This window comes from Pseudophryne corroboree, chromosome 6 (assembly GCF_028390025.1).
Source record: "Pseudophryne corroboree isolate aPseCor3 chromosome 6, aPseCor3.hap2, whole genome shotgun sequence".
NCBI classification, from domain to species: domain Eukaryota; kingdom Metazoa; phylum Chordata; class Amphibia; order Anura; family Myobatrachidae; genus Pseudophryne; species Pseudophryne corroboree.
In genome coordinates, this window is record NC_086449.1 from 752,682,089 (window position 1) to 752,708,826 (window position 26,738).

A 26,738-nucleotide genomic window follows, 5' to 3' on the forward strand; every position below is an offset into this window, starting at 1 on the left:
AATGAAAGCTAGAGGTGACAAAACTACATGGCTAGCGTACACGGACCACTTGGCTAGCAGCATTGTCCAAATATCACATTTAATAGGAATTCTGCTCATTTTGACGCAAGTGATTGTCACATGGTTACTTTACTACTGGATGCCGATATAAATGAGAATTGAGCATTTAAATGAGCTAGAACCCAGAGATATCACTAAGACAGTCAATGACAAATAATGAAGTAGCTGTGTGTAACTGACAGGCGCTCTTCAATGTGCATCCTATGGTTCACGTACAGATAGCCTCTTACCTTTGTCATGTCTTTGGTGACGCCTCGTCCCTTCTCATAGCACACGGCTGTGTTGTACTGGGCCTTGCTGTAGCCGGTCTCTGCAGACTCTCGGAAGAAGCGGAAAGCCGCTCTGTAATCTGCTGGGTCCCTGGCACTGATGATACCTGACGAATTGGGGGAGAAGCTAGTTACTTTCTGACCATGGAGACGTCACCCGGTTATTGCCCCGGTCTGATGCATGATTGTAGGGTTGTGAAGTACGTGCTATTTATAGTGTAATATTAGTGTAGGTGATATGTGGATGGAAGGTTTATAGAACAGGTCCTGGATAACAGAAACACAGAGAGTTGCACAATTGAATGTGGCTTTATTTCTGTAAAACTTGGTGTGGGCTAAATAACAGATACCAAAGCAGATCTTTTTTTAAATCGGCCATTTCATTTAACTCACTTACTGCAAGTACATTTTGAAAAACATATATAGAACAGACAGGCCATTCCCTCAAGGGTTAAACTGTTCCTACTTAAGGTGTAAGATGACCAACACAACAGGTGTGCTCTCTGCCCCGCCCCAACCCCCCCCCACAGATAACAATTTGCTAGGCAAGCCTTCCCCAGAACTCCCACCGAACTAAACACCCTCTATGACAGGGGGCAGGAAAGATAGCAGGTGACAAGTCACTGGCAGGGACTGGCCGGGTGATTCATTTAGCTAGTTAAGGGGGTGTGCAGTGGTAACTTCACCTGACCGGGCAGATGCTGCAGAGATCTAAGTTGGGTGCTGGGGGGGGGGGGGGGGGGTCAGTGACGGAGGGAGTGAAGAAACTTCAGACCACCTGTCTCCCACCAGACACACAGGCTTCTCCCACCAGTCACCCGGCTCCAGTGTAGGCAAATATGGACGAGATCGTTCATATTGGCCTGCATGCACAAGCAACAGGGCACCAGCGATGAACGAGCGCGGGGCCGCACATCGTTGTTGCCTCCAAACTGAAAGATATGAACGAGATTGTTCATATCTTTCACTAATATCGCCCAGTGTGTAGGGCCTATTACACCTCATTGTCAGGGCCACACTGATTTACTTGCCGGTCTTTCCTTCATTGCTTAAAACTGCACTTTGCATCCCTATGAAATTACACAACACAGCTGCCTGTAGCAGGTGACAGTTGTATTTCCAGGGGAGGCTCCTAATGACATGACTGCAGGATGTTATTATTGTTTATATGGCACCAACATATTACACAGTGCTGTATAAATAAGATTTTACTTACCGGTAAATCTATTTCTCGTAGTCCGTAGTGGATGCTGGGGACTCCATAAGGACCATGGGGAATAGACGGGCTCCGCAGGAGACAGGGCACTTTAAGAAAGAATTGGGATACTGGTGTGCACTGGCTCCTCCCTCTATGTCCCTCCTCCAGACCTCAGTTAAGGAAACTGTGCCCAGAAGAGCTGACAGTACAAGGAAAGGAATCCAGGGTAAGACTCATACCAGCCACACCAATCACACCGTATAACTCGTGATAAACTTACCCAGTTAACAGTATGAACAACAACAGAGCATCAGATAACCCTGATGCAACCATAACATAACCCTTATTTAAGCAATAACTATATACAAGTATTGCAGAAGAAGTCCGCACTTGGGACGGGCGCCCAGCATCCACTACGGACTACGAGAAATAGATTTACCGGTAAGTAAAATCTTATTTTCTCTAACGTCCTAGTGGATGCTGGGGACTCCGTAAGGACCATGGGGATTATACCAAAGCTCCCAAACGGGCGGGAGAGTGCGGATGACTCTGCAGCACCGAATGAGCAAACACAAGGTCCTCCTCAGCCAGGGTATCAAACTTGTAGAACTTTGCAAAAGTGTTTGAACCTGACCAAGTAGCCGCTCGGCAAAGCTGTAATGCCGAGACCCCTCGGGCAGCCACCCAAGAAGAGCCCACCTTCCTTGTGGAGTGGGCTTTTACTGATTTTGGAAGCGGCAATCCAGCCACAGAATGAGCCTGCTGAATCGTGTTACAGATCCAGCGAGCAATAGTTTGCTTTGAAGCAGGAGCACCCAGCTTGTTGGATGCATACAGGATAAACAGCGACTCAGTTTTCCTGACTCTAGCCGTTCTGGCTACATAAACCTTCAAAGCCCTGACTACATCTAGTAACTCGGAATCCTCCAAGTCACGAGTAGCCACAGGCACCACAATAGGTTGGTTCATATGAAAAGATGACACCACTTTAGGCAGAAATTGCGGACGAGTTCACAATTCTGCCCTGTCCATATGGAAAACCAGATAGGGGCTTTTAGGTGACAAAGCCGCCAATTCTGACACACGCCTAGCCGAAGCCAAGGCTAATAGCATGACCACCTTCCACGTGAGATATTTTAACTCCACGGTTTTAAGTGGCTCAAACCAGTGTGATTTCAGGAAACTCAACACCACGTTAAGATCCCAAGGTGCCACTGGAGGCACAAACGGGGGCTGAATATGCAGCACTCCCTTTACAGACGTCTGAACTTCAGGAAGAGAAGCCAGTTCTTTTTGAAAGAAAATGGATAGGGCCGAAATCTGGACCTTAATGGACCCCAATTTTAGGCCCAAAGTCACTCCCGACTGTAGGAAGTGAAGGAAACGGCCCAGCTGGAATTCCTCTGTAGGGGCATTCCTGGCCTCACACCAAGCAACATATTTTCTCCATATACGGTGATAATGTTTAGCTGTCACGTCCTTCCTAGCCTTTATCAGCGTAGGAATAACCTCATCCAGAATGCCTTTTTCTGCTAGGATCCGGCGTTCAACCGCCATGCCGTCAAACGCAGCCGCGGTAAGTCTTGGAACAGACAGGGCCCCTGTTGCAACAGATCCTGTCTTAGAGGCAGAGGCCATGGGTCCTCTGTGAGCATTTCTTGCAGCTCTGGATACCAAGTCCTTCTTGGCCAATCCGGAACAATGAGTATTGTTCTCACTCCTCTTTTTCTTATGATTCTCAGCACCTTGGGTATGAGAGGAAGAGGAGGAAACACATAAACCGACTGGAACACCCACGGTGTCACTAGTGCGTCTACAGCTATCGCCTGAGGGTCTCTTGACCTGGCGCAATACCTCTGTAGCTTTTTGTTGAGACGGGATGCCATCATGTCCACCTGTGGCAGTTCCCATCGCCTTGCAATCTGCGTGAAGACTTCCTGATGAAGTCCCTACTCTCCCGGGTGGAAGTCGTGCCTGCTGAGGAAGTCTGCTTCCCAGTTGTCCACTCCCGGAATGAACACTGCTCACAGTGCTAGTACGTGATTCTCCGCCCATCGAAGAATTCTGGTGGCTTCCGCCATCGCCACCCTGCTCCTTGTGCCGCCTTGGCGGTTTACATGAGCCACTGCGGTGATGTTGTCTGATTGAATCAGCACCGATTGGTTGCGAAGCAGGGTCTCCGCTTGACTTAGGGCGTTGTATATGGCCCTTAGTTCCAGAATATTGATGTGAAGGCAATTCTCCTGACTTGACCACAGACCCTGAAAATTTCTTCCCTGTGTGACTGCCCCCCACCCTCGGAGGCTTGCATCCGTGGTCACCAGGACCCAGTCCTGAATGCCGAATCTGCGGCCCTCGAGAAGCTGAGCACTCTGCAGCCACCACAGAAGAGACACCCTGGCCCTGGGGGATAGGGTGATCAGCCGATGCATTGTAGATGCGATCCGGACCACTTGTCCAACAGATCCCATTGAAAGGTCCTCGCATGGAACCTGTCGAAGGGAATGGCCTCGTATGACGCCACCATCTTTCCCAGAACTCGCGTGCAGTGATGCACCGACACCTGTTTTGGTTTTAAGAGGTCTCTGACCAGTGTCATGAGTTCCTGAGCCTTCTCCGTCGGGAGAAAAACCTTCTTCTGGTCTGTGTCCAGAATCATGCCCAGGAAGGGCAGACGCGTCGTAGGAATCTGCTGCGACTTTGGAATATTCAGAATCGAGCCGTGCTGTTGTAGCTCTTCCCGAGAGCGTGCTACGCTGATCAGCAACTGCTCTCTGGACCTCGCCTTTATGAGGAGATCGTCCAAGTATGGGATAATTGTGACTCCTTGCTTTCGCAGGAGCACCATCATTTCTGCCATTACCTTGGTAAATATTCTCGGTGCCGTGGACAGACCAAACGGCAACGTCTGGAATTGGTAATGACAATCCTGTACCACAAATCTGAGGTACTCTTGATGAGGTGGATAAATGGGGACATGAAGGTAAGCATCCTTTATGCCTAGAGACACCATAAAATCCCCCTCCTCCAGGCTTTGCGATGACCGCTCTGAGCGATTCCATCTTGAACTTGAACCTTTTCAGGTATATGTTCAGGGATTTTAAATTCAATATGGGTCTGACCGAACCGTCCGGTTTCGGTACCACAAACATTGTCGAATAGTAACCCCTTCCCTGTTGAAGGAGGGGAACCTTTACCACCACCTGCTGGAGATACAATTTGTGAATTGCAGCTAACACTATTTCCCTCTCTATGGGGGAAGCTGGCAGGGCCGATTTGAGGTAACGGTGAGGGGGCATCACTTCGAATTCCAGCTTGTATCCCTGAGACACAATCTCTATAGCCCAGGGATCCACCTGTGAGTGAACTCACCTGTGGCTGAAATTTCGGAGACGCACCCCCACCGGGCCTGGCTCCGCCTGTGGAGCCCCAGCGTCATGCGGTGGATTTAGTGGAAGCCGGGGAGGACTTCTGTTCCTGGGAACTAGCTGTATTGTGCAGCTTCTTTCCTCTACCCCTGCCTCTGGCAAGAAAGGACGCACCTCGGACTTTCTTGCCTTTTTGCGATCGAAAGGACTGCATTTGGTAATATGGTGCTTTCTTAGGTTGTGAGGGAATATATGGCAAAACAATTGACTTTCCAGCCGTAGCTGTGGAGACCAGGTCCGAGAGACCGTCCCCAAACAATTCCTCACCCTTGTAAGGTAAAACCTCCATGTGCCTTTTTGAGTCGGCATCGCCTGTCCATTGCCGAGTCCACAGGACCCTTCTGGCAGAAATCGACATTGCATTTATTCTAGAGCCCAGTAGGCCAATGTCTCTTTGGGCATCTTCTCATATATAGGACAGCGTCTTTTATATGCCCCAGGGTCAGTACTATAGTATCCTTGTCCAAGGTATCAAGTTCCTCAGATAAGGTATCTGTCCATGCTGCTACAGCACTACACATCCAGGCCGACGCAATTGCCGGCCTTAGTAGGGTACCTGAATGTGTATAAATGGACTTCAGGATACCCTCCTGCTTTCTATCCGCAGCATCTTTTAGGGTAGCCGTATCCTGTGACGGCAGGGCTACCCTCTTGGATAAGCGTGTTAAAGCTTTGTCTACCCTAGGGGAGGCTTCCCAGCGTAACCTGTCCGTTGGCGGGAAAGGATACGCCATAAGCATCTATTTGGAAATCTGCAGTTTTCTATCTGGAGATTCCCAAGCCTTTTCACATAACTCAATTAACTCATGTGAAGGGGGAAAGGTCACCTCTTGCCTTTTTCCCCAAACATATAAACCCTCTTGTCAGGGACTGGTGTTTCCTCTGTGATGTGTAACACATCTTTCATTGCTATAATCATGTAGCGGATGGCTTTAGCCATTTTAGGCTGCAACTTTGCATCATCGCCATCGACACTGGAGTCAGAATTCGTGTCGATATCTGTGTCAACAATTTGGGATAGTGGGCGCTTCTGAGATCCTGACGGCCTCTGCGCTGTAGGATCAGGCATGGGTTGAGACCCTGACTGTCCCAAAGCTTCAGCTTTATCCAACCTTTTATGCAAGGAATTAACATTATCATTTAAAACCTTCCACATATCCATCCAATCGGGTGTCGGCGGCGACCCCACATTCATTTGCTCCCGCTCTGCTTCCACATAGCCTTCCTCGTCAAACATGCCGACACAATCGTACCGACACACCACACACACACGGGATGCTCTATTTAAGGACAGAACCCCCACAAGGCCTTTTGGAGAGACAGAGAGAGAGTATGCCAGCACACACCCCAGCGCTATATGACCCAGGAATCACACAGTAACTTAGTGTTAACCCAGTAGCTGCTGTATATACTGTTTTTGCGCCAAATTTATGTGCCCCCCCTCTCTTTTTACCCTCTTTCTATGATTCTGCAGGGGAGAGCCTGGGGAGCTTCCTCTCAGCGGAGCTGTGGAGAGAAAATGGCGCTGGTGAGTGCTGAGGAAGAAGCCCCGCCCCCTCAGCGGCGGGCTTCTGTCCCGCGTTTTGTGTGTAAAATAATGGCGGGGGCTCGTACATATATACAGTGCCCAACTGTATATATGCTGCTTTTTGCCAAGAGGTTCCCAATTGCTGCCCAGGGCGCCCCCCCCTGCGCCCTACAGTGACCGGAGTGTGTGGGTTTAGTGTGGGAGCAATGGCGCACAGCACTGCAGCTGTGCGCCATTGCTCCCACACTAAACCCACACACTACCTCATATGGAGACTGGAGTCTTCTGCCGCCGATTTCGAAGTCTTCTTGCTTCTCACGCCGGCTTCTGTCTTCTGGCTCTGCGAGGGGGACGGCGGCGCGGCTCCGGGATCGGACGACCAAGGGTGCGTTCCTGTGTACGATCCCTCTGGAGCTAATGGTGTCCAGTAGCCTAAGAAGCAGGACCTATCTTCTAGTGAGTAGGGCTGCTTCTCTCCCCTCAGTCCCACGTAGCAGAGAGTCTGTTGCCAGCAGATCTCTCTGAAAATAAAAAATCCTAATAAAATACTTTCTTATTAGCAAGCTCAGGAGAGCCCACTAAGGTGCACCCAGCTCGTCCGGGCACAGATTCAAACTGAGGTCTGGAGGAGGGGCATAGAGGGAGGAGCCAGTGCACACCAGTATCCTAATTCTTTCTTAAAGTGCCCTGTCTCCTGCGGAGCCAGTCTATTCCCCATGGTCCTTACGGAGTCCCCAGCATCCACTAGGACGTTAGAGAAAAGAATGTTTATTCATTTTAAATCAGTCATGCCTCGATGAAGCTTAATCTGTCCCTACAACAAGCAAACAAACGAACGCTCACACTACGTCCAATTTACTCAGAAGCCAATGAACCTATAAGAATGTTTTTAGATCATAGGAGAAATCCCCCCGCCATGTACAATCAGCAAGTGGGGGTTCTGATGCAGCAGAATGAGGGAGGTGGGGAGAGCAGCACAGGGGTTGGCGTATGTGGTGTGGCCTTGCTGAGATGCTAGGTGTCACAGAGCACTTTGGGCAACTTACTGTAGAATTATCCAAACCGACCACCTGTCTCCCACCAGACACACAGGCTTCTCTCTTATTATTAAATGCAGATTCTTTATGAAGTAGTTGATCACATTTCACTGACAAAGAAATGGAAACTATGCGGGTTATTCAAAGTCCGTAGCAGTTTTTGCTAAAACAGCTATGGATAAAATTGCATGCTTGGGGCCGTCCCGCACAGGGCAAGGCCACTCAGCATGTGTAGCGCTGCCCCGCCATGTGATTGCAATTCAATTGCGATCAAGCTGCAGAAACCTCAAAATAGGAGGTAGACAACTGTATGTACAGCCTGGAAACGCAGGTGACATCATCCGGTTGCCCCCAAAACAGCCATGACATGCCTGCGTTTCCCACGCCATTACCCCCCCCCCCCCCCCCCCCCTGCCTTCACCCAAACACAGTGCCCGACCGCCGACAGCCTGTCCATCACTATGCATCATTCCGGGATGCGATCGCATAGTGAAAGCCCACGCATGTGCAATGTGATTGTCTGTCTGCGATTTTTGCAAAACATCGTTCATCACTGAACAAACATCCTAGGATGAGGGATGGCTCTTACCAAATATGTTCAGCACGGTAGGTAAGGTGGTCTCCGTTACATCTACCAGTCGGGAGGCAGCATCCTGCAGAGAGACTCCGATTTCTTCCTTTGTTTCCAGCAGCTGAAATACCAGTAGATCCCTATGTTATAACTTGTTTATTCTTTTCCCCAGCACCAATGCCTCAATCATACTAGAAAATGTACGTAGTATAAAAATTCCCGTCAATAACTGTGAATGTATATAATGCAGGATTCATGAACTAGTCCTTAAAAATGTAAACACACCCGTGACCTGACAAACTGATACGCAGATGACCCCATGTTCACTTTACACTGCGATACAGTCTGCATTATTACCGAATGCGCAGGTCCTGATGACGTCTCTTCTTTGTGGTATGATCCATACAAGGAGCCCACATAAGGTGTCTCTTCAATCTGCGAGGTTCCTGCAGCAGACACAATACAGGTTACCCAGCTGCACGGGAGAGGGTGCAGTGGTAGTGGTTTAATGATGCAGTTATCTCGGTCTACCTTGCTCAGCCCCTTGGTGAAGTAGGCCATTTCCACTAGAGGGAGCTGCAGAGGAGTTCTCCAGAGAAGCATCTGCATCCTGCAGACTAACTTCACCTTGCAGAAGAAGATCATTCCAGGTACACGGCTGGACACTTTTGGGCACAATATTGCTCCTCACAACTATAACAACTTAAAATAAATAAACAGTTAGTATTTAAAGCCAAATTCAAGAGTTTGTGAAACATTTATTTTATCCTACAAAAAAAAAACCTGATGAATCCTAGTCTATTTGTACAGTCCCAATGGTTTCCTTATTCACATCCCACGTTTATTTGTCTTTCCTACATTTCTATTTTCTTTATAACTAATGTAGATAGGGACATGTAGTACCCAACTCTTTTAGATTGTGGCCGACACTTATGCAAAGCAGTTTCATTAACAAGTAGCCAGTGACACCACTGTGTCTGCAGCCTATCCATTTACAGGGAGCCAGTAACACCACTGTGTCTGCAGCCTATCCATTCACAGGGAGCCCAGTGACACCACTGTGTCTGCAGCCTATCCATTCACAGGGAGCCAGTAACACCACTGTGTCTGCAGCCTATCCATTCACAGGGAGCCAGTAACACCACTGTGTCTGCAGCCTATCCATTCACAGGGAGCCAGTAACACCACTGTGTCTGCAGCCTATCCATTCACTGGGAGCCAGTAACACCACTGTGTCTGCACCCTATCCATTCACAGGGAGCCAGTGATACCACTGTGTCTGCAGCCTATCCATTCACAGGGAGCCACTGACACCACTGTGTCTGCAGCCTATCCATTCACAGGGAGCCAGTAACACCACTGTGTCTGCAGCCTATCCATTCACAGGGAGCCACTGACACCACTGTGTCTGCAGCCTATCCATTCACATGGAGCCAGTAACACCACTGTGTCTGCAGCCTATCCATTCACAGGGAGCCCAGTGACACCACTGTGTCTGCAGCCTATCCATTCACAGGGAGCCAGTAACACCACTGTGTCTGCAGCCTATCCATTCACAGGGAGCCCAGTGACACCACTGTGTCTGCAGCCTATCCATTCACAGGGAGCCAGTAACACCACTGTGTCTGCAGCCTATCCATTCACAGGGAGCCAGTAACACCACTGTGTCTGCAGCCTATCCATTCACAGGGAGCCCAGTGACACCACTGTGTCTGCAGCCTATCCATTCACAGGGAGCCAGTAACACCACTGTGTCTGCAGCCTATCCATTCACATGGAGCCACTGACACCACTGTGTCTGCAGCTTATCCATTCACAGGGAGCCAGTAACACCACTGTGTCTGCAGCCTATCCATTCACAGGGAGCCAGTGACACCACTGTGTCTGCAGCCTATCCATTCACAGGGAGCCAGTAACACCACTGTGTCTGCAGCCTATCCATTTACAGGGAGCCAGTGACACCACTGTGTCTGCAGCCTATCCATTCACAGGGAGCCAGTGACACCACTGTGTCTGCAGCCTATCCATTCACAGGGAGCCAGTAACACCACTGTGTCTGCAGCCTATCCATTTACAGGGAGCCAGTGACACCACTGTGTCTGCAGCCTATCCATTCACAGGGAGCCAGTAACACCACTGTGTCTGCAGCCTATCCATTCACAGGGAGCCAGTAACACCACTGTGAATGCAGCCTATCCATTCACAGGGAGCCAGTAACACCACTGTGTCTGCAGCCTATCCATTCACAGGGAGCCAGTAACACCACTGTGTCTGCAGCCTATCCATTTACAGGGAGCCAGTAACACCACTGTGTCTGCAGCCTATCCATTCACAGGGAGCCAGTGACACCACTGTGTCTGCAGCCTATCCAGTCACAGGGAGCCAGTAACACCACTGTGTCTGCAGCCTATCCATTCACATGGAGCCAGTAACACCACTGTGTCTGCAGCCTATCCATTCACATGGAGCCACTGACACCACTGTGAATGCAGCCTATCCATTCACAGGGAGCCAGTAACACCACTGTGTCTGCAGCCTATCCATTCACAGGGAGCCACTGACACCACTGTGTCTGCAGCCTATCCATTCACAGGGAGCCAGTGACACCACTGTGTCTGCAGCCTATCCAGTCACAGGGAGCCAGTAACACCACTGTGTCTGCAGCCTATCCATTCACATGGAGCCACTGACACCACTGTGAATGCAGCCTATCCATTCACAGGGAGCCACTGACACCACTGTGAATGCAGCCTATCCATTTACAGGGAGCCAGTAACACCACTGTGTCTGCAGCCTATACATTCACAGGGAGCCCAGTGACACCACTGAGACTGCAGCCTATCCATTCACAGGGAGCCCAGTGACACCACTATGAATGCAGCCTATCCAGTCACAGGGAGCCAGTGACACCACTGTGAATGCAGCCTATCCAGTCACAGGGAGCCAGTGACACCACTGTGAATGCAGCCTATCCATTCACAGGGAGCCACTGACACCACTGTGAATGCAGCCTATCCATTTACAGGGAGCCAGTGATACCACTGTGTCTGCAGCCTATCCATTCACAGGGAGCCAGTAACACCACTGTGTCTGCAGCCTATCCATTCACAGGGAGCCCAGTGACACCACTGTGTCTGCAGCCTATCCATTCACAGGGAGCCACTGACACCACTGTGTCTGCAGCCTATCCATTCACAGGGAGCCCAGTGACACCACTGAGACTGCAGCCTATCCATTTACAGGGAGCCAGTGACACCACTATGAATGCAGCCTATCCAGCCACAGGGAGCCAGTGACACCACTATGAATGCAGCCTATCCAGTCACAGGGAGCCAGTGACACCACTGTGAATGCAGCCTATCCATTTACAGGGAGCCAGTGACACCACTATGAATGCAGCCTATCCAGTCACAGGGAGCCAGTGACACCACTGAGACTGCAGCCTATTCATTCACAAGGGGCCAGTGGCAACCACGGCGAATGCATTCCATCCAATCCCAAGGAGGCATTGACACCACTGTGATTGCAGCCTATCCATTCAGAGGTTGCCAGTTACAACACTGTGAATGCAGTCCATTCCTTCAGAGGGGTGTCGTACGGTATGCCGGCGCTCGGGCTCCCGGCGAGCAGCATACCGGCGCCTGGAGCCCGACTGCCGGCATACAGACAGCGTGGCGAGTGCAAAGGAGCCCCTTGCGGGCTCGCTGCTCTCGCCACGCTGCGGGCACGGTGGCGCGCTACGCGCGCCACACTATTTTATTCTCCCTCCAGGGGGGTCGTGGACCCCCACGAGGGAGAATAGTTGTCGGTATGCCGAGTGTCGGGATTCCGGCGCTGGTATACTGTGCGCCGGGATCCCGACATTCGGCATACAGAAGACCACTCCTTCAGAGGGAGCCAGTGACACCACTATGAATACAGCCTATCCTTTTACAGGGAGCCAGTGACACCACTGTGAATGCAGTCCATCCATTCAGAGGAAGCCAGAGACACCTAGCTATTCCCAAGGGGCCAGTGACACCAAGCTATTCCCAAGGGGCCAGTGACATCACCCAGGAACCTTACTAAACCTCAGGGAATTGCCAAAAATCCATATTGAATGACTAGGTTACATTTGCCTGCATAACATCTGCCTCTACTGCCGCTCGTTATTTTCCACCTAATCGTATATATACTTCAATAAATTTGCATCATTACTATGGTAAATTAAGAATGTTATTTTGACCTAATTCATTCTAATTAATATAAATGAATCAGAGAAAAACTGTTAAGACTCCTTAAAAATGTACTTACAGGGATTGTTGTGCTGGGAGAGAGAGGAGAGGATCTGTCTTAGGTAAGAGCGTCGGGGGCATCTGTGGTCCTGAGATTTACTGGTAGGGCAATGGAGCGTCACCTGCCGAGCCAAGTGCAGGAAAAACACAGCCGCCGCTCCCTGTGTCACCGGTAGAAAGCAGTAATTACACCAATGCACATTTGTTATGAATACTGGATAGGATAAATTCAGTGCCATTAGGAACGGTATAGAACAAGTCATATCTGTGTTTCTGACAGTGTACAGGGAGACGCAGGTCACAATGAGCAGAGTATACAAAGCCAAGCTCGGCATACAGTACAGTATCTATCCCAGAGCCATTATATGGGCAGTCATGTCTATAAAGTTATGGTATGTAGCCTTATTTACTAGGGCTCTCAATATTACATGGTCTGCCTGCACTAGGTATCGTTTCCTTATAATTACTACAGAAGTGACAGGTGAGAGGAGTCTGACTAAGAATACCAAAGATAATGAGCAAGACGTCCAACTCTGGCCGGGTGATATGATATACAATGCACAACAGCACGTGACTGGCATATTATAACAGCACGTGATTGGCTAATTATAATAATAGCAGTATTGAACTCTCTTACCAGCCCAACAGCGTCCAGCATGGTATACTGGGGCACCTGTCCGGTGCAGAACTGGAAGGTCCCTCTTTTCTTCTGCTCTTGTCCATCCTGACCGCTTTCCGGGCCTGATGACTGGGAGCTGTAACTGAAAGATAGGACGCATGACGACGCATTTCTCTATGAGCAACAGCAGGTAAAATAAAGGCACACTAAAAAAACCTTACAGCAAGCAGCACCACACACATGTATATATCATGTTACATAATGCAAATGCTAATAATCCTTAATTAACTTCTGGCAGTTAAGCATTTTTTAAACTGCTATCCTATCACACTATTAATTGGCTGGATGTGGTGTGCTGTTGATAATCCACACCTGAATATAAATAATAGGATTTTAATACCTACCGGTAAATCCTTTTCTCCTAGTCCATAGAGGATGCTGGGGTCCACTTCAGTACCATGGGGTATAGACCGTTCCGCAGGAGCCATGGGCACTTTAAGACTTTTCAAGGGTGTGAACTGGCTCCTCCCTCTATGCCCCTCCTCCAGACCTCAGTATAGGAACTGTGCCCAGGGAGACGGACATTTCGAGGAAAGGAATTACTTTTAATTTAACGGTGAGATTCATACCAGCTCACACCTCAACCATGCCGCACAATATGGCATTCAACACAACACATGCCAACGGGCATGAACAATCTTTGCAGCAACATGCTGAAAATAACCGTAACACAACACTTGTGTAACTACAAACTAATAACTGCAGGAAACGTACGCACTGGGTCGGGCGCCCAGCATCCTCTACGGACTAGGAGAAAAGGATTTACCGGTAGGTATTAAAATCCTATTTTCTCATATGTCCTAGAAGATGCTGGGGTCCACTTCAGTACCATGGGGTTATACCAAAGCTCCAGTACGGGCGGGAAAGTGCGGATGACCCTGCAGCACCGATTGACCAAACTGTAGGTCCTCATCGGCCAAGGTGTCAAACTTGTAAAACTTAGCAAACGTGTTTGCCCCTGACCAAGTATCTGCTCGGCAAAGTTGTAATGCCGAGACCCCCCGGGCAGCCGCCCAGGATGAGCCCACCTTTCTAGTAGAATAAGCAGTCACCGAATTCGGTACCGGCAATCCTGCCGTAGAATGAACGTGCTGAATCGTACCTCTGATCCAGCGCGCAATAGTCTACTTAGAAGCAGGACACCCAATCTTGTTGGGAGCATACGGGACAAAGAGAGCCTCTGTTTTCCTTGTCCGAGTCGTTCTTGCGACATAGATTCTCAAAGCCCTGACCACATCAAGGGACTTTGAAGCAGCGATGGTGTCAGTAGCTACTGACACCACAATAGGTTGGTGTATATGGAAGAAGAAAACCACCTTTGGAAGAAATTGTTGACAAGTTCGTAACTCAGCCCCATCTTCATGGAAGATCAGGTAAGGGCTCTTGTGAGACAAGGCCCCAACTCAGACACCCTTCTTGCGGATGCCAAGGCCAACAGCATGACCACTTTTCAAGTGAGAAATTTCAACTCCATCTCCTGGAGAGGTTCAAACCAATCCGATTGAAGGAATCGTAACACCACGTTAAGATCCCATGGTGCCACAGGAGGCACAAATGGAGGTTGGATTTGTAGCACCCCTTTCACGAAAGTCTGAACTTCTGGAAGGGAAGCCAATTGTTTCTAAAAGAAAACGGACACAGCCGAAACCTGGCCCTTGATTGAACCCAATTGTAGGTCTGCATCGACACCCGCCTGGAGAAAATGTCCTAACTGAAAACTCTTCCGTTGGAGCCTTCTTGGTTTCACACCAAGACACATATTTTCTCCAAATACGGTGGTAATGTTTAGACGTTACTCCTTTCCTGGCCTGAATAAGAGTGGGAATGACTTCTTTGGGAATACCCTTTCGGCTAGGATCCGGCGCTCAACAGCCATGCCGTCAAACGTAGCCACGGTAAGTCGTGATACACGCACAGCCCCTGTTGTAGCAGGTCCTCGCGAAGAGGAAGAGGCCGAGGATCTTCTATGATCAACTTCTTGAAGATCTGGATTAGGGATGGACATCGATGGTCGATGTTTCCGAACCATCAATGTTTTCGTTTCGATGGTAGTGTTTTTAGCATTTAATGGTGCCCTCCCGATGTTTTTTCACCATCGAATGATAGTCATTCGATGTTCTTCCGATGGTGGCTTGTTTTTTTCTAATTCCAAATAGCTATGCCTCCTCTTGCTGCTGTGTCTATCAGGGAAACTTCCTAAGTCCGTTGGAGGCTGTCTGTTTCAGACATGAGCCTGCTCAGCCAGACCCCTCACCCCCTCCCCTCTCTAGGCTGCTGCTAGGCAACAGGGCCCACTGCAAGCTCTGATTGGCTCTCACTGACTCAGAGAGCCAATCAGATCCCAGACCTTACCCTGCAGCAGCAGAAGCCACAGACACTCGGAGCTCAGGAGGATTCAGAGGAGACAGAGTGACCTCACTGATATTTATATCACTCCAGCTATACACCACCATTGATCAGGGGGAATAATTTAGGAGGGCTATGGACAAAGTCCTTGCTTGAGTATGTTTTGGACTGTGGGAAAAACCAAGAGAAAACACAAAACCATGGAAAGAACATACAAACTCCACACCATAATCATTGGAATTGGTCCCATGTGAGACAGCAAAGCAAACCGTGCACTGAGAAAGTTGCCATCCACATTATTGTAAGAAATTCCCAGCCGGTACGCCGTACCACCGGGTCGTCCACAATACTGCATTCCGCTGGCTTCGTTCTGTGTGAGGGGAGGAGAGCGCAGCGCAGTGCCTCTCCTGCCCCTCAATTCTCTTGGATGCCCAGTCTCACTCTCCAACGGCGGCGGCGCGGTCAATCTGAATAAGGCACCGGTTTACTAGCCAATCAGAGCTTATGGACCGGCAGCCGCGGCTCCTGATTGGCTGCCGGTCCGCGAGCTCTGATTGGCTAACGAACCGGCGCATCGTTTCAGATTGACCCCGCCGCCGTTGGAGAGTGAGACCGGGCATCAAAGAGAATTGAGGGGCAAGAGAGACGCTATGCTACGCTCTCCTCCCCTCACATAGAAGAAACAGCCAGCGGTAAGGGGTGGGGGGCAATGAGCGCACAGTGGGACAATGTATATCTGCCACAGGGGGGCATTGTATATCTGACACAGTGGGGGCATTGTATATCTGACACAGTGGGGGCAATGTATATCTGACACAGTGGGGCATTGCATATCTGGCACTGTGGGGGCATTGTATATCTGGCACAGTGGGGGCAATGTATATCTGGCACTGTGGGGGCAATGTATATCTGGCACTGTGGGGGCAATGTATATCTGGCACTGTGGGGGCATTGTATATCTGACACAGTGGGGGCATTGTATATCTGACACAGTGGGGGCAATGCATATCTGGCACAGTGGGGGCAATGTGTATCTGGCACAGTGGGGGCATTGCATATCTGGCACTGTGGGGGCAATGCATATCTGGCACTGTGGGGGCAATGTGTATCTGGCACTGTGGGGGCAATGCGTATCTGGCACAGTGGGGGCATTGCATATCTGGCACAGTGGGGGCATTGTATATCTGGCACAGTGGGGGCATTGTATATCTGGCACTGTGGGGGCATTGTATATCTGGCACTGTGGGGGCATTGTATATCTGGCACTGTGGGGGCAATGTATATCTGGCACTGTGGGGGCATTGCATATCTGGCACTGTGGGGGCATTGTATATCTGGCACTGTGGGGGCAATGTATATCTGGCACTGTGGGGGCATTGCATATCTGGCACAGTGGGGGCAATGTATATCTGGCACAGTGGGGGCAATGTATCTCTGGCACTGTGGGGGCATTGTATATCTGGCACAGTGGGGGCATTGTATATCTGGCACAGTGGGGGCAATGTTACTTCATCATTGGGCATTGTGTGTGTATATTATATATGTATATTATACACACAATGTCCAGTGATAAAGTAATATGTTGCTCAGAGTCTGGCCCTGCCCCCGATCCCAATTCCCACATTGCAAACGAAAATACAGGCTTTTGCGCATGAACTAGTCATATAAATAGTTTTCACCATCGAATACTTTTGATGTGATGGTTAGTAACCATTGCATCGAAAGTTTCAATGGTAGAACATTGCCATCATATGATGGTTTGCTTTCGATGTCCATCCCTAATCTGGATACCAAGCCCTCCTTGGCCAGTCTGGGACCATGAGGGTCGCTCGAACTCCTGTTCTCCTTATGATTTTGAGAACTTTTGGTATCAGTGCAAGTGGAGGGAAGACATATACCGATCGGAACACCCACTTGAGGGTCTCTCGACCTGGAACAATATCTCTGAAGCTTCTTGTTGAAACGAGATGCCATCATGTCTACTTGAGGAACTCCCCAAAGACCTGTCACCTCTGCGAAGACTTCTTGGTGGAGGCCCCATTCTCATGGATGGAGATCGTGTCTGCTGAGGAAGTCTGCTTCCCAGTTGTCCACTCCCGGAATGAAAATTGCAGACAGAGCTCTTGCATGTCTTTCTGCCCAGCGGAGGAACTTTGTCACCTCTGCCCTTGCCGCTCTGCTTTTCGTTCCGCCCTGACGGTTTATGTACGCGACTGCTGTTACATTGTCCGACTGGATCTGTACGGGTTGATCTTGAAGATGTACCGCTTGTAGAAGGCCGTTGTAAATGGCTCTCAACTCCAGAATGTTTATGTGAAGACAAGTTTCTTGACTTGACCATCTTCCTTGGAAGCTCTCCCCCTGTGTGACTGCTCCCCAGCCTCGGAGACTTGCATCCACGGTCACCAGGATCCAGTCTTGAATCCTGAACCTGCGTCCCTCTAGGAGGTGAGAACTGTGTAGCCACCACAGGAGCTAAATTCTGGCTTTGGATGACAGGATTATCCTCTGATGCATGTGTAGATGGGATCCGGACCACTTGTCCAATAGGTCCCTCTGGAATATTCTGGCATGGAATCGGCCAAACTGTATGGCCTCGTAGGCCGCTACCATATTTCCCAACAACCGAATGCATTGATGAATCGACACTCTTGTTGGTTTCAGAATTTGTTTGACTATTCTCTGGATTTCCAGAGACTTTTCTACTGGAAGAAATACCCTCTGTACTTCTGTGTCCAGTATCATCCCGAGAAAGGACAATCTTGTCGTCGGTTCCAACTGCGACTTTGGAAAATTTATGATCCAACCGTGACGGAGTATTGTCAGGGAGAGTGCAATGTTCTGCATCAACTTTTCCCTGGACCTCACTTTTATCAGGAGATCGTCCAGATAAGGAATTATATGGACTCCTTGCAGTCGAAGGAGGACCATCGTCTCCGCCATTACTTTGGTGAATACCCTCGGTGCCGTGGAGAGTCCGAACGGCAACGTCTGAAACTGGTAATGACAATCCTGTACTGCGAATCTCAGATAAGCTTGATGCGGAGGATAAATGGGAACATGTAAGTAGGCATCTTTTATGTCCACTGACACCATGAATTCCCCCTCCTCCAGACTGGAAATCACTGCCCTCAGAGATTCCATCTTAAACTTGAACCTTTGCAGGTAGAGATTCAGATTTTTCAGGTTTAGAAATGGTCTGACCGAGCCGTCCGGCTTCGGAACTACAGAAGGGTTTTTATTCAAGCCTTTCTCCTTGTTGAGACAAGGGAACCAGGACAATAACTTGATCCTGACACAATCACTGTATTGCTGCTGCTACCACTTCCCTATCCGGTACAGAAGCTGGTAAGGTCGATTCGAAAATACGACCTGGGGAAATGTCATGAAACTCCAGTTTATACCCGTGGGACTCTCTTTGTACGGCCCAGGTGTCTAGGCCAGATTGAATCCAGAACTAACTGGAGAGTTTCAGACGTGCCCCCACCTGAGCAGACTCCAGCAAGGGAGCCCCAGCGTCATGCTGAAGATTTGGCATAAGCAGAGGTTGATTTCTGCTCCTGTGAGACACTGTGGACTTTATTTCCTTTTCCCCTACCTTTACCCACAAAGAAAGGGGGGCCTTTACCTTTTTTTTTTTTTGGGTCGAAAAGATTGCATCTGAGAGTGATATGTCTTTTACGCCGGCGCAGGAGCATTAGGTAAGAATGTCGACTCTACCTGCGTTAGCCGCAGAACTAAAGCATCCAGCCCATCTCCAAATAAGGCCTAACCTTTATACGGGAGAGCCTCCATATTCCTTTTGGAGTCTGCATCAGCATTCCATTGGCTAATCCACAACGCCCCCCGTGCTGAGATTGCCATGGTAGCGTTTCTTGATCCCAAGAGACCAATATCTTTCATGGTTTCTAGCATGTACGCAGCAGCGTCTATGATATGACCTAACGTTAGGAGTATCTCGTCTCCATCTATTGTGTCAATGTCTAATGACAAGTTTTCTGACCACTTTTCAATAGCACTACTCACCCACTCACAGACAATGGTAGGGCTGAGTAGTGTCCCATTGGCCACATCAATAGATCACCTCACGAACTTGCGGTCTGCCGGCTCCTTAAGTGAAGCCATTCCAGGTGCAGGGAGAAACACCTTTTTCCTTTTATGACAGGGCCCTGTCTAAAATGTGGGGTGACTTCCACCTTTTGGAAAAAGGTAAGCTGCCTGAATTCCTTTTGGGAATCTGAAATTTCTTTTCAGGTTAAATCAGACTCCCTCCAAGACTGTTCAACTCATGAGGTGGAGGGAAAATTACATTACTTCTTTACTAAAGTAAACCCTCTTCTGTGGTAAAAGAGGGGGCTTCGTAACTTCTAACACCTCCTTTATAGCTAAAACATGTTTTGAATGCTTTTCGCTAACTTAGGACCTATTCCCCTGGAATCACTAGTGTCGACATAGGAATCAGAGTCCGTGTCGGTATCAGTTTGTACTACTTGTGCAAATTTGTATGTGACCCAGGGGGGTCCCTGTGGATGAAAGGCAGAACTATTAAAAATCACATCTTCAACAGATTATTTTCAGCTTTCTGCATGAGATTCAGTCCAACCTCTTACTGATATGATTCACACTATCACGTAACCTTTCACCCAGTCAGGCTCTTGGTGTCATGTTACAACTCTGTGTCCCTAATATAGCTCCCACAGAGGAAGAGCTCCCTGCCTAAGACATGTCACACACGTGCACAATCACACCACAGACACTCCGAGCTTATAGGGGACAGACCCACAGTAAAATCTGTCAGAGGGACACAGAAATTAATTGCCAGTCCACAACTCAGCGCTTAAATAAAAAATACCTGTGTCATGTCCTTTGTACACAGAGACTTTCCTCTCTCTCTCTCTCTCTATATATAATATATATATATACACATACATACACACACACACACACACACACACACACACATATATTGCCATAATAACACTTTCCCCCCCTCTTTGTACTCTGATACTAAACAGAAACTGAGAGGAGGATCAGCGTTTCTTCCCCTGCTTTTTGCTGGAAGAAAATGGCGCTGAGCAGTGTGCTGGCTGACTGAGGAGGAAGCCCTGCCCCTTTCTCCTCAGAGCTTTTGATACCAATATTTATACTGGCGGGGGTAGGGCTGTGCCTCGGCATCTTATGCCCTCTATTTTTGCCAGTTTCTAGGTTTCATGCTGCCCAGGGCAGCATGATACCTCAGGTAAATCGTGGCGGCAGCACTGCATGATACAGGAGCGTCCACGGATTTCCCGCCCTGTACAGCAGACATTATTGGGAACGTAGCCTTAGGGCGTAACAGTACAATATAGCCAGACAAACACAGTACCTGACAAAAAAACCCTGTGTAAAGTGACTGCAAATGCAGAGCACAAACAGAGGATTTAAGCGGTATGGGGTGACTGAAACACACAGTGAAAAATACAAAATAGTAGATTCTGTGGAACACTATATATTAGACCCTGATGCACTTAGCCCCTCTTAGGGTACAGAATATAGTGATAGCAATATGTGGGAATACACAGAATGGAAACCACACAGCAGCTATAGGCACAAACAGTCACAGGTACAATGCAGAAATTATTACATATAACAATAAAACTACACTGGACTAGTAATACTACATATAGCTATGTACGTATACAGATATAACAATGCACAGTAAACACTGGATGTATATCACAGAATACTTGTACTAAATATTTATATAGTATGCGGCCTACACGACATATAGAATACTCAAGTGTCCTGTAAATGCACAGCGCTGATGATACAGGCGGCTGTACAGAGGAGACAGTGCCCAGCAGTCCCGGAATCAGCACAGCTCTGTGTAATGGCGCCCAAACACTGACAGGGAGTGCAGCCATGCGATCCAGGAGAGAGGTGGCGGAATGTGTGCCTTTGATGACCGGAGTGCCTCCGCTGCAAGTACCCGGCAACCAGGGCGCGGGAGTATGCAGCGCCACTGGGGGAGGTGATGGAACCGCAGCACGATATGTCAGTGACATAGAGCAGCAGCTTCTTTCTTCTCAAAAAAGCTCTTTTTAGGGCTGCTTAGAGCAGCCCATCCTGTTAGCTGCCTGCACTGCAGGCACCAACTTACAAACTGAGCTCCAGTGCCTGGAGGTGGGGCTATAGAGGAGGCGGAGCAGTGCATCCTGGGAACAGTCAAAGCTTTAGCCTGTTGGTGCCTTGGATCAAGATCCAACTCTACACCCCGATGTTATTCCCTGTGGAATACCAGTGTACCCCGCTGCAGAAATACAGAATTTTCTGAAAATATACCTAAGGTTATGGTTTTGAGTCATAGTGACAATACACTGTACAGTATCTGACTTTGCTCTGTGGATGTATTCAATTTCTCAGTCCTCATGTATGGGCATGTTTTATCCACTGTGTTATACAGTCCATAATGATTAACGCACAGGGATCAGAAGTCATGCAATACAAGACTTCCCTCCTATGTCTGGGACTTGCTCATAGTATACAGTTTATGAATTGCTGCAGCTGGCCACTGGAGGCACTGTTCCACAACAATTCATATCTTGGATTTTGTTTTTTAAAGTGTTAGCTGCATGTTAATATATAATATGCAAATAATGGAGCTTATTTAAAATATTCTAAAATAGAAAAAACTTTTACAATAGGTACACTTTCCTTTAATTTCACTAGTTTAACTATTTTAAAGCTATAACCACTTGCCTGGCAGGGTCGCATCAGATACAAACATGCTGCACGTTTTTATCTGACTTGGTGGCACAGGATGCGACCAGTCAGATAGACAGTGTTAGCAGCGGCAGGGAAAAGAAACTGCTGTCAGAGGGACCGGAAGGTCCCTCTGCCTCCTTGCACCCTCCCTCAGCGTTTGGTCAGCACGACAGGGCACCCCCTCTAGCGGCTGCAGACAATAGCAGCCGCTGGGAAAGTGTAATCCAAGCCCCCCATGTGTACCTGGTGGCTACCCCATCAGTTAAACGGAAAGTCGCAATGTTTCTGAAGGTCACTATTTCCGATGTTTGGGAAAAAAAGATTTTTTCTTTCCGAGTATCAAAAAATAATAATATATTTATTTGTTTTACTAAAATTATTTTGGATAACATTAAAATTGATGTTCTTCACGTAATTAAACCACAACAATTTTTGAGCGGTTTTTGAGAAAAAAAATAGTCAGCTAAGTGGTTAAAGCGCACTTGTGAACTACACAATTGAAACAGACAACTTTCGGGATCTGTTTCGCATCCAGGCGGTCAGGATGCCAACAGTCATGTGAAAGACCCCGGAATCCCAACACCCCTCATATCCAACCCATAGATTCAGGGGCTGGGCCTATTTTGATGGGAGGGTGGCCTGTAGCTGCAGCTCTACCAGTCTCATTGTTAATCTGGCCCTGATCTCCCGTTTTAGGTTGTGGTTAATGACCTCAACTTAGATGATTTACTTGCTTTCAGGATTTAGCCCACAAGTTGCAAAGTTCCGACGGAGCCTCGCGTCTAATGTAATCCCCTCCTAAATGAAATACTTTGCTAGTTCGAGGGCTAGTCTTACTTTACTTCAAAGTTCTTTTCAAACAGAAAACGGAAGGCAGATCTGAGGGAAGGGGTTTTTATTCACGCATATGAAGCGGCAAAGGAACACAATCATTAAACAGCACAAAACTCATTTTACAGGAGAATGGGGTGATACCAATAACCATTATTGCTTTTTGATTTATTTGTTACTGCTCATTACATTCCGTGCAGTGTGCAAGAGGTGACCTTTCCTAAGAACATTGGAAAACCATTCACCTACTGCTCTCCTGTCAGGATGATTGGTGAAATGGACTTTCCCCGATGCTCTGAGAGACAGCGTGACTGGCAGTGTGCCAGCCTGGCATATACAGAATGGAAAATCCATAAAGAGACAGATGCTTCTGCAAGTTTCCTAACTGTCACTCTCACACACACACACACACACACAACACTCTGGCTTGCCTTCTATTCTGCAGGCACCACAACCCCCACCCCCCACCCCCCCACCCCTGTAGTTTGGGGAACCCTTTGGCATTTCAAAGACGTGCAAATGCCAGTGAACCCACAAACATACACGCATTACACTTGGGGTGGTGAATGAGAGCTTTTACCTGTGTTTAGGGAGGGTAATGATCTTTGCATCAAAAACAAAGAAATGGAGATCTGGCGACACTAGAAGAAACGGATTCCTAAGTCACCCGCTTTTATATGCATTGTACTCATTAGTGGGTACCAGGCCTCACAACAAGGCTTCATGGAAACTGAATCTGAGAATTTATTACACAGACAGCAGTGACGCGGATATATGGTCCATGTGAGAATACACTGGGGGAATTCAATTCCTTACAAAGTGCCTAGAACACCACTGCAATGTACGGCTGTACACATTATTATCTATTACAGTAGATACCCTGTGCCAATATTCCCTCACACCCATGTTGCTTCAGATTCAGTGTGATCTACCGGCATGTGGGATGTCAGCAGTCAGAATACCGATGCCGGCTTCCCGTTAATTGAAATCCCAACAGGCGGTGGTAATAGTGATTCCCTTTGTCCCCTATCCCTCCCTTCCCACAGCCTAACCCTAACCTCCCCCCGGTGGTGCCTAAACCTAATCCCCGCAGCCTAGCCCTCCCTCCTTAGTGCCTAAACCTAACCTTCCCCCCGGTGGTGCCTAACCCTACCCCCCCCTCCATGCAGCCTAACCCTAACCTCCCCTCCTTCTATTGGTCGGGATTCCGGCTGTCGGAATTCCAGTGTCGGCATACTAACGGCTGTCAGGATTCCGGCGTCAGAATGCTATCGGCATCTTAACTGCATCCCGTTGCTTCACAGCAACCCTGTAACCAGCCATACAAACCCAGATTAATAATTCGCTGTGCAATACCTCTAGGTATCTCTTGCACATGTTGGGGCAAGGGGTGAGCATGTTCAATGTTCACTTATACAACAGGTGGGTCAAACACGGGAGCTGTACATGGGTGCTACCCACCTGAGCTCCTTTCACAGCGCGGTCCCAAGCCCGGCATATTGCCGGGTTTGCGACATCAGCGCTGACGCGTGCGGGGGCGGCTCTTGGAGATCAGATTATCTCCAGGTGCCACCCATCCATAATGCGAACAGGAAACGAGTCGCACTGACCCAGTAACCCGTTCACACCGCACAGCGATAACGGTTGAAACAGTGTCCAACCCTGGTCGCTACCCAAGATATTTCCCCTGGCCTCTTTCAGACAGCACAGCAACCCGGGTTACTGCGCGCTCATGTGTAATAACCCGGGTTACTGCGCGCTCATGTGTAATAACCCGGGTTACTGCGCGCTCACGTGTAATAACCCGGGTTACTGCGCGCTCATGTGTAATAACCCGGGTTGCTGCGCGCTCACGTGTAATAACCCGGGTTGCTGCGCGCTCACGTGTAATAACCCGGGTTACTGCGCGCTCACGTGTAATAACCCGGGTTACTGCGCGCTCACGTGTAATAACCCGGGTTACTGCGCGCTCACGTGTAATAACCCGGGTTACTGCGCGCTCACGTGTAATAACCCGGGTTACTGCGCGCTCACGTGTAATAACCCGGGTTACTGCGCGCTCACGTGTAATTACCCGGGTTGCTGCGCGCTCACGTGTAATAACCCGGGTTCCTGCGCGCTCACGTGTAATAACCCAGGTTACTGCGCGCTCACGTGTAATAACCCGGGTTACTGCGCGCTCACGTGTAATAACCCGGGTTGCTGCGCGCTCACGTGTAATAACCCGGGTTGCTGCGCGCTCACGTGTAATAACCCGGGTTGCTGCGCGCTCACGTGTAATGACCCGGGTTGCTGCGCGCTCACGTGTAATGACCCGGGTTGCTGCGCGCTCACGTGTAATAACCCGGGTTGCTGCGCGCTCACGTGTAATAACCCGGGTTCCTGCGCGCTCACGTGTAATAACCCGGGTTGCTGCGCGCTCACGTGTAATAACCCGGGTTGCTGCGCGCTCACGTGTAATAACCCGGGTTGCTGCGCGCTCACGTGTAATAACCCGGGTTGCTGCGCGCTCACGTGTAATAACCCGGGTTGCTGCGCGCTCACGTGTAATAACCCGGGTTGCTGCGCGCTCACGTGTAATAACCCGGGTTGCTGTGCGCTCACGTGTAATAACCCGGGTTGCTGCGCGCTCACGTGTAATAACCCGGGTTACTGCGCGCTCACGTGTAATAACCCGGGTGACTGCACGCTCATGTGTAATAACCCGTGTTACAAGTTGGCGGTCTGAAAGGGGTATTATTGTTTATTTAATTTGTGTGCATGGGCCCGAAATTGTCACTTTCCTGAAACATTCCTTTATGCATCCGAACATTTTATTTTTATTTTTGCTACTGTTCCTCATGGTTTTTGGTTGCCATTGTAATGTTATGTCAAGATATGTACAATTGCATACAGTACTTGTCATATCTGCCTCCTGCTATGTGTTTTATAATATTCTCCAAGCTTGTTACTCAATTATGTTTTGTATTTATTTTTTAAAAAATTGTTATGCAGAACATACGTCTCATTCCGCATTAGTGGAAGAATTCTGCTCACTTCTGTGGCGGAATGTGTCCTATACTGTTGTGCGCAGAGCTCCCTGCAGAACCGCAGTCATTCAAGCTCAATTCAAAGACTGTAAAACCTACAAAATGCGTGAACTGACAAGTAGCTGTTACACGGAATAGCGCAGCAAAACTGTGACTCTATAACTATCACTGGAAAGCTGCACCTCGGGAACTGCTGGGCGAGATGAACAACGCACGGAAAGCAAATAGAGCGCCATCATTTCACATAATCGACCATTTGTACAGAAATTATATGACAAGATGAGCAGCACAGCTGGCGTAGTGGTTAGCATTATCACCTCACAGCACTGAAGTTATGGGTTTGATCCCTACCAAGCCTCTATGAGGGGGGAATTCAATTGCTTTGTGCACCTGATCTCCCGTCTAAAGTAAAGGGAGATCGTGGGGTGCAATTTAATTGTTATGGTTTTTTTTGTGCTGATCATGCTCAGGCAGGCTGGGTTAAGCTGCATAAAACTAACCAGGCTAAACCTGATCAAAGTGCTGGGCGCAATGCGAAAAGTGCAGTTTAGGCACCCAAACGGGTCACTTTTCACTCAGCACGGGGGGGGGGGGGGGGGGGGGAGAGCAAAAATATCAGCGCCAGTGCAAACAACAATTGATTTTCCCCTGTAACACTGTAGGGGTGCAAGGTGCCTTTTCCTGGGGAATATGGCAGCCCGCAGCAGCTGAGGAACAACACAAGTCCAGTTTCTGGTACAACTG

The 26,738-nt window shown here is 48.8% G+C and overlaps 1 protein-coding gene across 1 annotated transcript in view; it reads right to left on the reverse strand.

The window, feature by feature from the left end:
- DELE1 (DAP3 binding cell death enhancer 1) overlaps positions 1-26,738 on the reverse strand; it is a 75,033-nt gene that overhangs the window by 18,857 nt on the left and 29,438 nt on the right. Inside the window, exons 3-8 of the mRNA XM_063928546.1 lie at positions 13,003-13,126; positions 12,385-12,526; positions 8,623-8,793; positions 8,449-8,537; positions 8,110-8,212; positions 291-436 (exon numbers count right to left, since the gene is read on the reverse strand). Of these exons, the coding sequence (XP_063784616.1) occupies positions 291-436; positions 8,110-8,212; positions 8,449-8,537; positions 8,623-8,793; positions 12,385-12,526; positions 13,003-13,126 (775 nt within the window). The remainder of the gene's footprint in view (positions 1-290; positions 437-8,109; positions 8,213-8,448; positions 8,538-8,622; positions 8,794-12,384; positions 12,527-13,002; positions 13,127-26,738) is intronic.